General features: G+C 30.4%; 2 protein-coding genes across 3 annotated transcripts in view; one reads left to right on the top strand and one right to left on the bottom strand.

The window, feature by feature from the left end:
* Positions 1-7,001, top strand: part of LOC108746278 (putative serine/threonine-protein kinase C05D10.2) — a 7,620-nt gene extending 619 nt beyond the window's left edge. Inside the window, exons 2-12 of one of the 2 annotated variants that reach the window (XM_018482948.1) lie at positions 942-1,161; positions 1,276-1,406; positions 1,699-1,874; positions 2,299-2,438; positions 2,528-2,720; positions 3,021-3,161; positions 3,339-3,436; positions 3,749-3,886; positions 4,035-4,174; positions 5,310-5,567; positions 5,658-7,001. In XM_018482948.1, coding sequence (XP_018338450.1) covers positions 942-1,161; positions 1,276-1,406; positions 1,699-1,874; positions 2,299-2,438; positions 2,528-2,720; positions 3,021-3,161; positions 3,339-3,436; positions 3,749-3,886; positions 4,035-4,174; positions 5,310-5,567; positions 5,658-5,942 — 1,920 coding nt within the window. In that variant the 3' untranslated portion in view covers positions 5,943-7,001. Of the gene's footprint in view, positions 1-941; positions 1,162-1,275; positions 1,407-1,698; positions 1,875-2,298; positions 2,439-2,527; positions 2,721-3,020; positions 3,162-3,338; positions 3,437-3,748; positions 3,887-4,034; positions 4,175-5,309 lie in introns of both variants that reach the window. The other variant, XM_018482947.1, reaches the window with a different exon arrangement.
* Positions 7,002-7,427: 426 nt separating this feature from the next.
* LOC108746203 (neuropeptide SIFamide receptor-like) overlaps positions 7,428-16,329 on the bottom strand; it is a 13,938-nt gene continuing 5,036 nt past the window's right edge. Inside the window, exons 6-13 of the mRNA XM_018482825.1 lie at positions 13,194-13,384; positions 11,829-11,971; positions 10,427-10,599; positions 10,090-10,282; positions 9,581-9,681; positions 9,324-9,447; positions 8,826-8,998; positions 7,428-7,748 (exon numbers count right to left, since the gene is read on the bottom strand). Of these exons, the coding sequence (XP_018338327.1) occupies positions 7,428-7,748; positions 8,826-8,998; positions 9,324-9,447; positions 9,581-9,681; positions 10,090-10,282; positions 10,427-10,599; positions 11,829-11,971; positions 13,194-13,384 (1,419 nt within the window). The remainder of the gene's footprint in view (positions 7,749-8,825; positions 8,999-9,323; positions 9,448-9,580; positions 9,682-10,089; positions 10,283-10,426; positions 10,600-11,828; positions 11,972-13,193; positions 13,385-16,329) is intronic.

Here is a 16,329-nt window from a genome sequence, read left to right as displayed (position 1 = left end):
TATATATATATAAATTTCAAATAAACATGAAATTTTTAATTGCGATAAATATATACAGTTTAACAAAAAGTAAATTATATATATTCGATATTTTCATGTCATTTAATATTAAAAAAATTTTTTTTTCAGAAACCAATTTTTTTGTTATCAAATTTATCTCAATAATTTTTCTACAATTGCTTCATGTATAATATTTTGTCGATTATTTTATAATTTTTAGTTCAATTTTATTAAAATTATTTTTTTACGTAATCTTATTGCTATCTTGATAACAATAAGATAATAAAACACAATGACGTAATAAAACGTAAAATAATAAAAGTTTGATAAGAAAATGAAATCATAGTACGTATATTGGTATTATATGATATACACGAAATATAAAATTTATATGATAAAAACTTTTATTATATCAACATTTTCCAACATTTTCCTTTTGAAGAAGATGTCAGTAATCGTCATGATTATCTACCTCAGGAAAGTAAAGTTGGAGACAATCAATAATGTCGCCTTCGCAACGATAACGATGGCAAACAGATTGTGGTACCGCAAGTCAATTTTTGTTAGACGTCTATTTACATAATTTGTGTGTATCTGATGATAGATTGCATCCTTATTTACATCATAATAATGCAAATTTATGCAATAACTTATATATAGTGTTTAGTACTGTTTATTTTTATTTTACGGCATCGAGATAATTCCAATCAGTAAAAGTGAAATAGAAAACGTACCGATTATATATTATAAAACAATTTTGTATATAATCCTTATTTATATTAAATATACATTTGTTTAAATATTATTAAGAATTTATTGAGTAATTATAATTTTAATAAGAAATATATGCGAAGATAATAGTTAAAAAATTTCTTATTTTTTAAATAGATTTTCTATATAACAATGACAGTAACATTATTTAATTTTTCTTTTTTATACAGGCTTACGGTATAGTATGGAAGGCAATCGAAAAGAAAAGGAAGGACACCGTCGCGGTGAAGAAGATCTTTGACGCCTTCAGAAATCAGACGGATGCGCAGCGTACATTTCGCGAGATTATGTTCTTACTGTCGTTCGCCAATCACGAGAACATTATAAAGCTGATCGGACTGCATAAGGCGGACAACGATCGGGACATTTACCTCGTTTTCGAGTACATGGGTGAGTTTTACCCGGTCCGAAGAAGAATTCGCACACATACGCATACGAAGGTCACGCCATGTGCGCCGATTCTCAGACTTTTGGCCTGAAACACGTTTCGGCCCGTTTCCCCAGAAACCGATCTCCACAACGTCATTAAGCGGGGCAACATCCTCAAGGACATCCATAAGGTCTTCATTATGTACCAACTTTTTAAGGCGATCAAGTACATACACTCAGGCAACGTAATCCACCGAGACTTGAAGGTGAGTCTTATGATTTCAAAGTGTGCTTAAAAAGTCCAGTTAATTTTTAATTAACTAATTTGTACTAAAAAAATGTATTTAGAAAAATTTTATATAATTTTAATTTTATTTTTAATTGTAAACTTTTAAATCTCGTAAATTTGATAAATACTTTTTTCGGTTTTATTGTATGTGAAATCTTTTTAATTTTTTTTACCTTTTTCATATCCAATTTTTAATTTGTCGTATTTGTTCATGATGGAGAAAATACACTGTTCCATTATGTCGAGTTTGCGTTATTCTTTCTTTGCAGCCGTCCAATGTTCTTTTAAATGCGCAATGCCATTGTAAGATTGCGGATTTTGGTCTGGCACGCTCGGTTACGCAGATCGGCGAAGGTGATGGTGAGACGGGAAATGATCCAACTTTGACGGATTACGTCGCTACACGGTGGTATCGCGCACCAGAAATTCTGATAGCTTCAAAGAGGTACATGTTTATTTAAAATGGAACATAAAATGCAATATTATAATACAATTTTGTAATTGTAACAGAACTGAAATATCATTTCGATTTGCTTCTGTTCGGAAAGTGATTATTAGGAAAGAGTTATTCGCATTTTTATTGTGCAAACTTATGGTTATCAATTTAAATAAAAAACGATTTTCAATAATTTATAATAGTGTTCAATATTATAAAAATATAATTTATTTGTAATAATTTGTGATAGGATTTAATATTATTAAAAAAATACCCATATCTATATGTATTCGTTCCAAACTTTTATATCATAAATGCTTGAATTTAATGTCATTCCTGTATAATTGGGTAATTCGAATTTTTTTTATACGCGAAGTTTAGATATTGCAAGAATCGGATTCTATCATTCACATGGCAATATAAATATTTTTAGATATACAAAGGGGATAGATATGTGGTCTTTAGGTTGCATTCTCGGTGAAATGTTACTTGGAAAGCCACTCTTTCCCGGTTCATCAACGATAAACCAAGTTGAGAGAATAATGGTAACTTTGCCTCCACCGACAGACGAAGGTAATTCTTCCCTCAACTGTTTAATAAAATGAAAAAAAAAAGAAAAGATAGAAAACTAATAACTGGATCCTTCCCAATAATTTTTTCAGATCTAATATCGGTCAGCGCCGGTTATGGAACTAATTTATTGGAAAAAACACCCAATAGACCTAGAAGAACTTTAAAAGATTTGTTGCCAGAAGTGTCAGAGAAAGCTTTGGATCTTATCAGCAATTTGATAATCTTCAACCCCACGCAACGGCTTACGGCAGTCGAAGCACTAAAGCATCCATATGTCGCCGAGTGCGTATATATTTATAATAATGTAACTCCGTAGAAAGTGTAGAAAGATTTCAAATTAAATTAATTTTGTATTTGATTAAATTAAATTTCTATTCTTTTTGAAATCATCCATAGATTTTCTTTAATTCAATTGTTCTTTGCTCACAATCAATATTTATAATTTATTATTCGTACGTATGTAAAGAAAAAAACAATCATTTTTTTAAATTATTGCAATATCTAAATTATATTTAAAATATTTAATATATATTATGAAAATAAAGTAAATTAATAAATATATTTAAAATTCCCTTTCAACAGTTTTCACAAGAGAGGAAACGAACCAGAAAGGGGCTCCAGTGTCATACCATTGTTGAATGACGATGTGCAACTCTCAGTCGACGAATATAGAAATAAGCTGTATGCGATGATGGACGAAAAACATCGGAAACATAAAAATATGTGAGCATATATTTATTCATGCAATCACCGATTATTGATTTATTCAAAGATTGTGTTGCATTATTAAAATATAGTTGTAATTGATTCTCTCTATTTTTTTATAAAAAATAATTTTAATAAAAATAGATATTTATATATTTTATAACAATTTTCATCTTTTTTTTCGTATTTTTATAGGTCAAAATCCAGGCTGCGGCGATTGTCTGAAAGCATTAGGAAGGAAACCAGGAATAGTAGCAGTAACTCGGTGATCGGCCAAGGTGATACGATTGTCGGTGAGAGGAATGTATTAAATGAGATTTCTTCAGCTCCTACAATTTTATTCTATTAATTTCTAAACATACATGAGCGGAAAACGCCATGTTCGGTCAAAGTATAATAGTTTTTCGTACCTAATAATTATTTCTTGTAAATTTATGTAATTTCCAGTTTAAACAAACTGTACGTCGATTATTTGTCAGTCTTGAAACATAGTTCTAAACTAAAGTTGGAGTGATATCACAAATTAAATTGACAAGCATTTTAATATTATTAATGCTATTAATTTTTAATGCTACTTATTTTTTTACAAACTATTTCCTTTTCAGCGTGCTCATCATTGCCAAGCAAAAAGACAATCAGGCCATCTCAGGGTGATAATAATCCGCGAGGCGTTATAAGAACACAGACAATGAACAATCCCATAGATCCGCCACAGAAGACCTTAACAAACACCCGGCATAATGGTAAGAATCTTACACTAATAATATTTCAATTTTATGATAAGCATGAAGATTAATTGATGAGCGTGTCTGTAACATCGGAAATTAAACTTATCGAGATTATATTGATCTCCAAGAAATTTCAATTATTGCATTTGCGATAAATTGACAGTTAGAAACGTGGCGACACAGTACGCATGTAATTTGACGAACGGAAACATACCCCCAGCAGCGGCTAAAAGTTGCTTCTACTTTAATCAGCAGCAGTTGTCGAAATCTCAGCGTTCCATTCAATCAGATCAGATAGCCATGGTGAGTGTAAGATTATTTTCTTGTTTATCTCACACTCCTCCATGTTTGCTCTGTCGCCTCCTTGTTAAGAATCATCTTATCACGGGAAGGTAAACGGTAAATTTTGTTATTACAGGCTGCATGTCGTGTGGGATTTGCGTTTAGTAGGTACTGTAACCACTCATTTTATGCATCACCTAGCAGATTGCATTCGATATTAATTTATGCACGCTATACACACATTTGAGAGTAAACTCTTAACCCCGCCGTAATGGCAAGTGCCATATAAATAATATAATTTAGGTAATTCTTTATTCCGATAAGGAAATAAATAAATTTTGAATAACGTAATAAAGTAATAAAAGAAACATTTAAAAATTTTAAGCACAACCGACATCAAATACGATAAAGAAAGCCAAGAACGATCAAATTTGAATGTTTCAAATAATATATATATTATATATTCTCATATTAAATTAATTTATTTCAGATATGATTGAGAGAAAAACTTTCGGTTTCAATACAATCATTCTAAAACACTAATAAATTAGAATAGATAGAAAGTAAGAAACTTATCGCGAGAAATATTACCTCTGCCAGGATTCGAACCTGGGACCTTTCAACTTTCCAGGAAGAGTGTCTTATATCTGAAATAAATTAATTTAATATAAGAATATATAATGTATTATTTGAAACATTCAAATTTGATCGTTCTTGGCTTTCCTTTATCGTATTTGATGTAATAAAAGAAATTTTTTAAAGTTAATTTGCAATTGTAATTATATCGAATCATTTTGTTGGACGACATAAAATGCTGAAATACTTTTTAATGACGCGTTTCATTACCGCAGGGTTAAACACGTCGATAAATCCTCAGGAGTTTAATTGTGCATAATACAACTGGTTAAAATTACAAAAGTGAGCAAATTTACTAGTGTTGACCACAATGAAATTATAAATATTTTAATAAATTTGCTTATTTTTGTATTTTTCTTCAAGTTGTATAATACACAATCGAACTTCAGTTTTCATCATATATGTACTCTGCACTTATGTCGAATTTGTTGATAGGTAGCCATACATCAAAATCAATTCACGCTACTATCTATATTCGTATCGATATTTTATCGTGCCTATGGAATTTCTTCAATTTCAGTACGCCGGCAGAGGCCGATCAAACCAATTAACAGCAATAGCACAACGCACCAAATCGCGAAGAGTCAACAGGCAACAGATCCTTACTCAGGCGCCAAGGCCCTTCACCTCGGCATCTGCTAATTGTCGTGGCGACAATCGTTGGTCTAAAAAGATGCCGACGAAGCTGATTAGGATCAGCGACAGTCTGAATACAATTAAACAGTCCAGCAACGTTGCAAAGACTGTTGTCAGGACCATGGACGTCAGGACCACGAGAGTTAGTAGTCCGGAATCGCCATGTATCGGCCACCAGTCGCAGGCTGCCATTCGCAATTATTTTAATCAGGTGCCGTTGCTAACTCAACAGCAGCCTCAAGTGCGGAATCGCACCTCTTGCCGCGGTAGTGACAACTTTGTCAACAAATCATTCACCGTGGATACTGTGACAACCAACAATTGTTTTAAAAATGCGGCGCACGGACAGGGCAGCAGATTACACGCGAAGCACAGCTTTGACGCTAACTACGTCGGTCAGAAGAGACCATCGACGACGTGCAACAAGTCGAGGTTTCTGAACAGCCACAGTCAGAGTCATGGCGTGATAGCGGAATCGGTTTACAAGGATCTCTGTAATGGGACTATAGGATGGTGAGTGTGCGGCGCGGCGGGTAGGCTTCCCCGAGGATGATGAACAACGATCAGGCGGGAAAATCATGCGACGATCGCTTCACTTTTCTTTCTCGAGAAAATCCAAATAGAGACGAAACGTTCAAACCGATCGTACACACGAATTCTTTTCAGCGAGATTTTTTTTTTGTGGGAAAGATGTGTTCTCGAGCGTCTCAAGAATCTTTACACGCAGAGTTTATGAATGGAATCTGGAAAAAATCTATAGTTGAAACGTTGCAATTAAGTCGATGCGGACACAAAACACGCAATATTTTTAAGGAATATTATTTTTTTTTCTATTTCTTCTAGATTTATTTTATAATAATATATATAACTGATATTTTATCGATAATTTTTTTTTATATAGTCATCTTGTAGTTTATTGTAATGCAAACAACATTTTGTAGTAATTATATATATAGTTCACATTTAATGAACCTTTTTTTATATCCGTGTTATAGTTTGCTGTAATACAAACAATCGTATAGTAAAAGTGAAAAAAATTTGTATTAATAATTCCGCGATAAGAAACAGACGGTCGTCGTAGATTATCCTAAAAGTTCGTTCATTCATCCTCGTGCAAGAAGCATGCCGCCTCATGCGAATATAAACGCGATCCAAGATTCCTGAGTAAATAATAAACAAATTTTACACAAAGTAGATGCATAATTAATAGTATCAATGCTTTCGAGTTCCCACGGGTATAATCTGAATAAAAAACGACTTCATTTCAAGGAACACACTAATAAAATATCAATGTTTGGAAATAAATATGATCTTCAAGATTACTACCTCGTACCATAGCTACTTTTTATACTACATAAAATATCGAAAAGATAAATGGGAGATGAGCATTTGAATGCAGTTTCTCTCCTTTTTTTGTAACGAAAATGCGACAATAAGTAAGATCATATAACAAGACAATAAGAGATCAAAATTTGTTTTTACGGAAAAGGAAATGAAGATTTTTTTTTTTTTTTTTTTTTTAAGTATCGTCGCAATTGGAAGTACCTTCAACCATCCATTTCGACAAACGCAGAAGTAAAGAACAGAAATTGCGTGGAGACTGCAATGATTATCCCGTGGGAATACGAAAAAAAGTAGGAATTTAGGACGTAAGCAATACGATTCACGTGGGGCCATACAGCGGAGCATACATATTTTTCTATGCCACTTTATTTGTATGACGTGAATATATGAACACATACACGACATACGCATATATACATGCACGTACGCACTACTATAGTAGGTATCTCATCGATTTAGTGTACAAATTTCATTGTATCATACCTTGTGTCGTAATGTCATTGCGCAGCGATGATCGACAGTGCTTGGACTTATTACGTGCTATTCGTATTGTGAGAATAAAATTTTAATAAAAAAGAAAGAGTCTTTTTATTAAAGAGGAAACAATCGATAATAAACGCCTATTTTCAGAAAAAAATTGGCACAGTGGAGCAGCTAGTTAACGTTGTCCATCTGTGGTACATAAAGTACTCGACTCTAATTGGCTGGTCTTTAATTCATACTTGTCCTTATTCTGTCGTTGATCCCTCCTATCATATCCTGGAGCAATCTGTATGTTCGAATTGTCATAAATATTTTTCAATTCAATATTAATACGTTTCAAATTATACGAATGACTGCTGCGTCCTGAGAAAAGCTGTTGAAATGATGTAAAGCCTTTTTGCTGCTGTTTTGCTACAACACATTGTTTCTTTGTCACAGTTATCAGCTTTCGCTTACAAGGGATATATGGCACGTCATCAGCGATCGTCATCGCGTTCTGCAACAATGTAAAAAGAATGATTAATTTTCATATTATCATTCGAGATTAGCGAAGTTAGGGCATCATATTTTTAAATTTGTTTCTTTTAATATAAACAATCAGGAATTCTTTTTTATTTTTATAAGGAATTGTAGAACTATATATAAAAAAAGTGTACAAATTAATTCGGTGTCTTTTTTTCATAATTTAAAATTACTCGCACAAAGATAAGTACACATTTAATATTCGAAATAGTCTTTATTGTTTTTGATGACTTTTTATCTATCTTTCGAGCAACTGACGAAGCCCTCGCGGAAGAAACTTGGCGATTTTAACTCGATAAAGTCATCGATAAAGGCATCGAATTAATTTGTACACTTTTTTCACCTAATATGAATAGTGCTATTAGAACTACCATTTTTTAAATATTAATACCGTAAAGTTAGCATGACATTTTATTAATACAGGGTGGGGCAAAAGTCCCGCTACCATATAAAATTTGGACGTCTACACAACACAACGGTTAAAGCTAAACTGAGCTATACGTCACATAACCAAGATGGCGCGCAATCAAAATGGTAGCGGGACTTTTGCCCCACCCTGTATGACAAAAATATTAGCAGTTTCAATAGCATTTTTATAGTTTGCAGTTCCTTAGAGAAAAAAATTTCACATTCATCCCGTACACTAAAAAATAAAATAGAAAATATAACATATTAACTTTGCAAATCTAGCACTAAAGCACAAAAAAATAAATATTAATAACTGTATTCAGCATGAAACTTGAAAAGTTTCAACACAAAACTTGTTATCTTGATCTTTTTATGATTTTGTATTCTACCTAGGAAACTTATCAGTATCGATAACTTTTCTCAAGTATTGAACCATCTAATTAAGTGTGTAGAGAATTTAATAAAAAAAAACATTTTTTTATGAAAGTATTTCTGATAATACCTGTCTAATGTCTAGAGATCCACATAATTATTATTTCAATTTGTATTCATTCAGAAAAGCAAGGGTTTTACTGCAAGGGGTTATTGGTTTAACTTTATAAAAAAATTGAGAATTTATGAAAAAAATGTGTAATTAATTTACTCTTCGCGAAGGATCATAATGCGATAGATTATTGGAGATACAACATAAAATCTTCACAAGTTTCTGACGAAAACCACGGGTCATCCAACAATAAACCACAGGATTCAAAGCACTGTTTGCATGTCCCAAAAATAGGAAGTACTTCAGTGTGTTATTTGTTGACGTTGATGGGCCTGTAAATAAAGTGTATAAGAAATTTATTAAAATTAATTAATCTATACTTATTGACGTGAAAAAGATTGCATTTTTATTATTAGACTAGGTTATTTTTATTATTATATGGATTACTCTTATTACAAAATGTACTTGGAGATCGTAGAGAATTAGAGAAATCATCAAGAATAGGAAATATATCAACTTGTAATTGACATTTATTTATAATTAATATTTTAGATACAAAATATTATTTTTGCAAAATATAGAAATTAAATTATTGCAAGATTAATTATTGCAAGATTAATTATTGCAAGATTAATTATTGCAAGATTTCGCACTTACCGATAACGTCGAGATCAATCAAAAATTTGGTAATATTGTAAGGCATCCAGCACAGAGCGAATAGTATAGCGAGGAATAGTAATATCAATGCAACTCGTTTTCTTTCATGTCGTAATTTGGAGCTCTATGAATAAAAGATATCAGCGTATCTAGAATAGATCTCGCAAATTTTCGGAATTCGGCTGCGTTTTTAGGAAAACTTTAAAATTATTGCTAATAATTTAATTACAAAATTTTAGATCTCTCATTGATCTGACCTGCCGCGAGCTGGCACTTTCCCTGTTATCGTAATCGAAGGGTGGTTTTTTAGACCAAAGAGTGAAGCCAATCAACGAGTAGGCTAGTAATACAACGAGACCTAAATATACAATAAGAAAATATGTAAAGAAAAAAAAAACAAAGACTATTCTATCAAGTACGTGATCCAATCATGTGCTTGTGCAAGAGTAAACGTATAAAAATCTTCTTAAAAAATGTAATATTGTTCTTATTTAATAAAATAACGAGTTAATATTAGTTTAATCGCCTTTACTCAGAAAGCATTATGTATGGAAATTAAAATAATAATACACGCATATACTCGTATAAGCAAATATCTGCTTATGGGTAGAGTCAAATTTAAATTTAGATTGTAGATTTATGTATGGCAATATGAAAGCAAGAATTTGCTTTGTTGCAATTTATGCATGTTTGTCATGAAAAAATTATATAAGGAGAAGATTCTTGTAATATCACAGAAGGACAATAAATATTTATTTAAACTTACATGGAATAGCAGTAGAGAATACGAAGTGTATGCTCCCGAAGACATCTCGTCTAATTCCTAATGACGTAAAATCCTCTATACACATATTGAAACCTGGTGGTGTTGGCGAGATGCTATTGTGTGTATAATTCTCGCTTGCCATTAACTCCAGAGCCTTATTGATGACTTTCGTCATTGGATCCTGGAGTCTCATCTGTGTAAAAAAAAAGATCATTCGCTTATGTCATATATATATATAAAAAGTATACATATAAAATAGATGTAACGGTCTTCACTTCATCATTAGTTTCTACAATTTGACAATTAATCACCACAGACTCGGTATCAAAAGACTTACCGCTCCGTAGATTGTAATAAAAAAAGCCATGGATGCCAGCCAAATAGATACGATAACGAGAATAATATTCTTATGACTACATATATAGCGGAGAATCATGGGATTTCTTATCGCCAGATATCTATCGATGCTCATAGCCATAATAGTATATATTGAGGCAGTAACACCTACACCTGTTGCACGCACAAGTGATTATGCAATTAGAAAATTTATAAATGTAACAAAAAATATTATATATATATTTTTATATTACACACACATACACACACACACACACACGCACGCACGCACGCACGCACACATATACACAGAGAAAAAGCCCTTATTATGAGATACCGAGTTCATTTTGGGTAAATGCTAGAAGTCTATGAGCAGAATTTTAAAAAAATAATAGAAAAGAATTTAATAAGCTTTATTTTTTTAAATAATGTTATGTAAAAAATTTAATTCAAATTATTCTACTTTTTCTGAAAATTAAAGAAATGTAAAAAGTAAGTCAAAAATTGCAAAGTCAAAAAATTATGCTCCTAATATGATCCGAGAAATCGATAATAAAACGCAAAGTACATCAGTATTAATGCAATTAAAAAATCTTCATGTAATGTTTCTAAAATACAAACAGACACAGCCAATGTGCGCGCAAAATGAGCATGCGATGCAATGTACCCGAGACTCGTCTTCAGATAGTTGAAACTAATTGTAAGCATCGATGTTCATTCCAATTGTCCTTTTTATTATTACACAATAACATTCATAATTTAGCAACAATTTTCACTATAATACAGCAGCATAGGTTATTTCATATTAGAAATACTCGGGGTATCTCATATTATGATTTCCACGTTTTATGAGTTATGATCATCAAATCTAACATTTGTAATTAAGCAATTCAACATATTTCGTATTTTTCTATTAAAACGATCTTACTCTATCATTACATGAAGAATTTATTGCCAAATATTTATTTAAATAATAAACAAGGTTTAAAGACTCATCTCAATGAAACTTGAAAACATCTAAATTCTAAAATCTTTTTTTACAAGACTACAGGCATGATCTAATAATGAATTTTTGACTAAATAATTTTCAATCCAAGAGCAATAAATTAGTGGAACCAATAGATAGCATTTATTAGTTTAGAAACGCCGCTATTTTATGTTAGGCACCTATCTCATAATAGAGAGCTTTTCTGTATATATTTCCATTCAAATCGGATAATTATTTATATTTACAATGTTTTTATATATATGTAAAGTCGTGCAGAAAATATACACAAGCACAGTAAGTGATTAAATAATCAACAATATTATTCACACAATAAAATAGCATAAAAATACATACAAATGATAAGTACGATCAGACTGGATTATCAATTATTTGAGAGCTTTGTAAAAATTCTTACTTTGCAGATAAGAAGTTAATTTGCACAGGAATTCACTGTGATTCCATGACATCGATATTTCCTGACTGATTGTCATTGGCATGCATATTGTGGCAACCAATAAATCAGCCATGGACAGATTAATCACAAAATAATTTGTAACGCTGTAAGAATTGTATCTTTAATTTTACACATATAAGCAAAGTCTGTCTTTTTTCTGCGATTTATTTATGTATGTATAAATTTAAATATCTAATTAATAAAATCTAAAGATTATATTTTCGACAAATATTTTATAAATAAAAAATTATTGTTTATTTTACAATCGTATTTTTGTTTTGTTAATTTAATGAATATTTAATGAATATTGATAAGAGAAATGTTTAAGTTAATTCTAGCAACTTTAGTTAAGAATATTGATAAGTGTAAATTTTTTGCAAACAAAAGTAAAATTCGTAGAATATTAGATTATAGAATGAGGTACAAATTCAACAATAGAAGGTTCTTCAGAAGGCTCACATAAGTAGCAACACATAAGATTTTCTACCTGTTTTGATACGAAATTGATATAATGCTTCGTAATATATTCGAATTTTCAAAAGTTTATTAAATTATTTTTGATAATCACCAAATCACTAAATTTATATATATATAAATTATTTTTATTAAACGTAATTTAGTCAATAAAATTTAACACGATACTTGTGTTGCGTTTGATAAAAACAATCTTCATCAAGATAGCTCTAATTCCGATTACGGAAAAGATTATTGCTCTAATGAAAAATATATTCTGGTGCAGTGTTCGTAACTGTTCAGGTATTTCACGAAGCGCTGCATATATCCGTCGCTTATTTCCGGCTTATATACGCAACGTATCATACAAATAAACTATCCGCAATGCATTCATAATGGACGAATGTATATAACAGCTGGGGCTGCTGTCGGTAGTAAGTCTTCGATTATTTTTCAACCAGAAACTCGTGCTCCTACACGAAATGCTACTGAAATCGTGTAAGATCACAATGAGCCATCGGAGAAGCCATCTCTTGCCGTTTGCTCTCTGAATTTGTTATTCAATAAATTCGGTACTGTATTGTTTGTTTCATATCGGGGATGTGAATCTAGTTCCACACATAATAAAGATCTGTAAGTTTGTTGGCACTTAATTAAAAAAATTTTTTTTTCCAAAAAGTTTGAAACTACAACAACCCGAAAATCTGTTAATAATTCAACATAGCACAATATAATTCAATTAATAAAGATATAAAATTTGAAAAATGCGGATATTAGAGTTTCGCATCTCGTTTTGCCTATTTATTACAAATATCAGATATTAGATAATTCATAATTAGTACTCTAAATTAAAAACTTTGCATAATTACTTACCTCTTTAAATGATATTTGCAGACTACAATTATCACAAAAATGTTAGCTATCACACTGACTAGTACAGTTGGTACATAAAGAATAATCAGCAAATAATCCTTATTGCTTCCATGAAAAGAATTGTAAAAATCCCATAATATCTTGACCATAATGTCATTCAATGACAAAGTCTTATTCGCCATCATTGTGATCTTCGTATAATCTTATTATACGACTGGATCCTGAACCAACCAAGAAGCTACGTATAAAAATATTAAAATAGAAAGTAATAGTAATAGTATAAATAATAGAGAACACAAAAAAAATCGAGATTTTTCGGCACGGGTTCCATACGACAAAAGTCTGCTCTAACGACTTTTTTCCGAGTGTGAGGAATAAGTTTTTGCTGTAATATACCGTGGTTTGTTACAACAGCAGCAACGTACACGTACACCGAGAGTCTCGGCAGTTGCGCACAATATGGTCCAACTTCTCACAGTACCGACACTTACGTTCGCAGAATCTTTTATTGGCATCAAGCTGCACGCGAGGAAAGGGTTCGCGGTGGTAACACGTGGAATGTTACCAGTTACTACCATCGGGGACGCGGTATCGGTTTGAATCATGGTTGGAGCAGAAGCACGAAATTGTTTAGTGGTAGTTTTATTTCTCTTAGGCGTTTGTGTTAAATTTCCGGTGATGACTATAGCCGATGTTTGTTTAATTATGAAGCTCGGTGAGATATCAATTTGATATTCGTTTGATGCTTCCTTTCATTAATCTGTAATTCACATCTTTTTTTACTTTAATAACACTTACCCGGATACATCCTAGGGATGTTCTTGACTGTTTATACGGACATCCTCTAAATATTCTAAAGACATCTCCTGGAGATCTGTGCTATTAAGATATTTATACTTTTTTAACAAATAGTTTTATAAGATAATATTATAAAAAGAATGAATTCAAATAAAAGTTTAAAAATTTTAACTCATATTTTTTGCAATATATGTGTATATCATAGGTATCAGTTATTAAAAATGAAACAGATTCAGATTTTTATCGTAAATGTTACTATTTTTAATTTATAGATAACAAAACGCAAACAAAATTTTACTTGAAATAATAATCTAAATTATAATCTTAGATATTTTCTAATTTGCAAATTTTATTTTTTAAATTTCTCTTATAAAATTAATTTTTTTTTAGATAAGTATGCTATAGAGTGCAGAATGTAGAAAACATTATTTTTCCTTCCTTATAATCTTTCTAAACATGTTTCATACGTATTAGTTGAATTTGTTTTTTTTACTTGCTCTTATCAAGAGCAATCGTTAAATTAAAATGATAAATTTTTGTCGATTTTATGATAAACTTTAAAATAGATTCTTCACCTCGATATAAATTTTAAATATAAATACGCGCAATAAGATTGCTGCAACATTGTAAATTGATGTAAACGATCTATATAATTCAATGCCATGAATACTATTAAGATTAAAATCTCAAATGTGTATAGACGTAATACCTTATATAAGTGACAAACTTTACAATATTCGTTAAGAAAGCGACAATAAAATTGTAAAGAAACATTCTCGAATACAAATGTAAAAAACTTTTTCAACCAAAAATAGATATGCGCATTGATAAATATTGTTGCTTCTACTGTTTCCAAAACTTTGGGCAAAATTCTACATTTTTTTCATATGTATATATTTAAATTCATTTAAAATTACGTTAGTTAATTATAATTAGTTTAATTATAGTTCAGCTGAAAAAATAGATATACTTATAAAAAATCAACTTTTTATACGGAGAGGAAAAAATTTGCTATAATCGCTAATCCTTTGCCATAACGGCAAATTTTATGTGCGAATGTAGGGATCGCAAAATTATTTGCAGGTGTAAACAAATAAAATTTGTCGACTTATATTTGTTAATTCAGCAATCAAGATTTGCTGCAGTTGCAATAAAAATAAATATATTTGTCAAATAAGCAAAAGATATATAATTGTATATAATATTTGAAGATAAAGATTAAAATGAGATTTAATTAATTAATTAAAATAAAGTAAAATAAAATTCCTTCTTTTTATTTTATCGCTACTTACATGTAACATATATTAGCAGAATTTACATTATATGAAACATAAAACATATTTATAATGAAGCATAATACTTTTGAGTCTCTACTTCAGAGATGCTAAAAGATTTATCAGGCAGGGGTTATCGCCATGTCATTATCCATTGGAAATGCCAACGTTTCGTGAATCTTGCTGTTCACTTCATCAGGATGGGGAATGCGTCAGTGTAAAAAATTGAAATACAAAATGTGGGCAAATATACGTTGTTATAATTAAAATTATATTAGTAACAAATACAAATTAATGCGTAATTTTTTTTACTTGCTACAAAAGATTATTTATATAAAAGATTAAACGCAAAATATTTGTTAAATATGCAAATTTGTTTGATATAAACAGCAAAGAAATTTGGCAAACACATTTTGTAATCCCTTTTGCGTTTATAGCAAACCTTTTTTCTCCATGTACGTACGTATTAATTATAAAAATATACATAACATGTGCATATTTTTAATTTTCAATCAAATTTTTATTTATTACCGTTACATATAACAGAATCCACAACATATGATTTAGTTTAATTAACTAGTTATGTTAATTAACTATGATTCCCTTACTTGAAGTATTGCTTTCTGATAGAAAATTCTGATAGAAAATAAAAAAAAGAAGCTAACTTCTCAAATTTTGTTTAACAAGTATTTGGAAATAAAAAAAGGAAGGAGAATATAATAATATCAAAATATCAACATAACATTTTTTTCTTATTTTACAGATAATTTATTACTTTATTGTGTATACACATTTAACATCTGATTTCAATCTTTGTTGTTCTAAGGAATAAGAAAATAAAAGTATATATATGGAATGCGTGAACATTATATTTGGCACAAGAGTAAATTATGTTTTTTCACTTAGAAATTGCTCGGTTTTACGCGTTGAGTTTTATATGATAACATATTTTTTTTTGTCATTCAGTTAAGCTAGAATGCAAGAAATGGAAAAGACCGTTTTGAACTTAAAAAATATACATATATATATATATATATATATATAATTAATTTAAAGAAAAAAGT

Source organism: Trachymyrmex septentrionalis, unplaced genomic scaffold, assembly GCF_001594115.1.
Source record: "Trachymyrmex septentrionalis isolate Tsep2-gDNA-1 unplaced genomic scaffold, Tsep1.0 scaffold161, whole genome shotgun sequence".
Taxonomy (NCBI): Eukaryota; Metazoa; Arthropoda; class Insecta; order Hymenoptera; family Formicidae; genus Trachymyrmex; species Trachymyrmex septentrionalis.
This window is presented reverse-complemented; position numbering and strand designations above follow the sequence as displayed.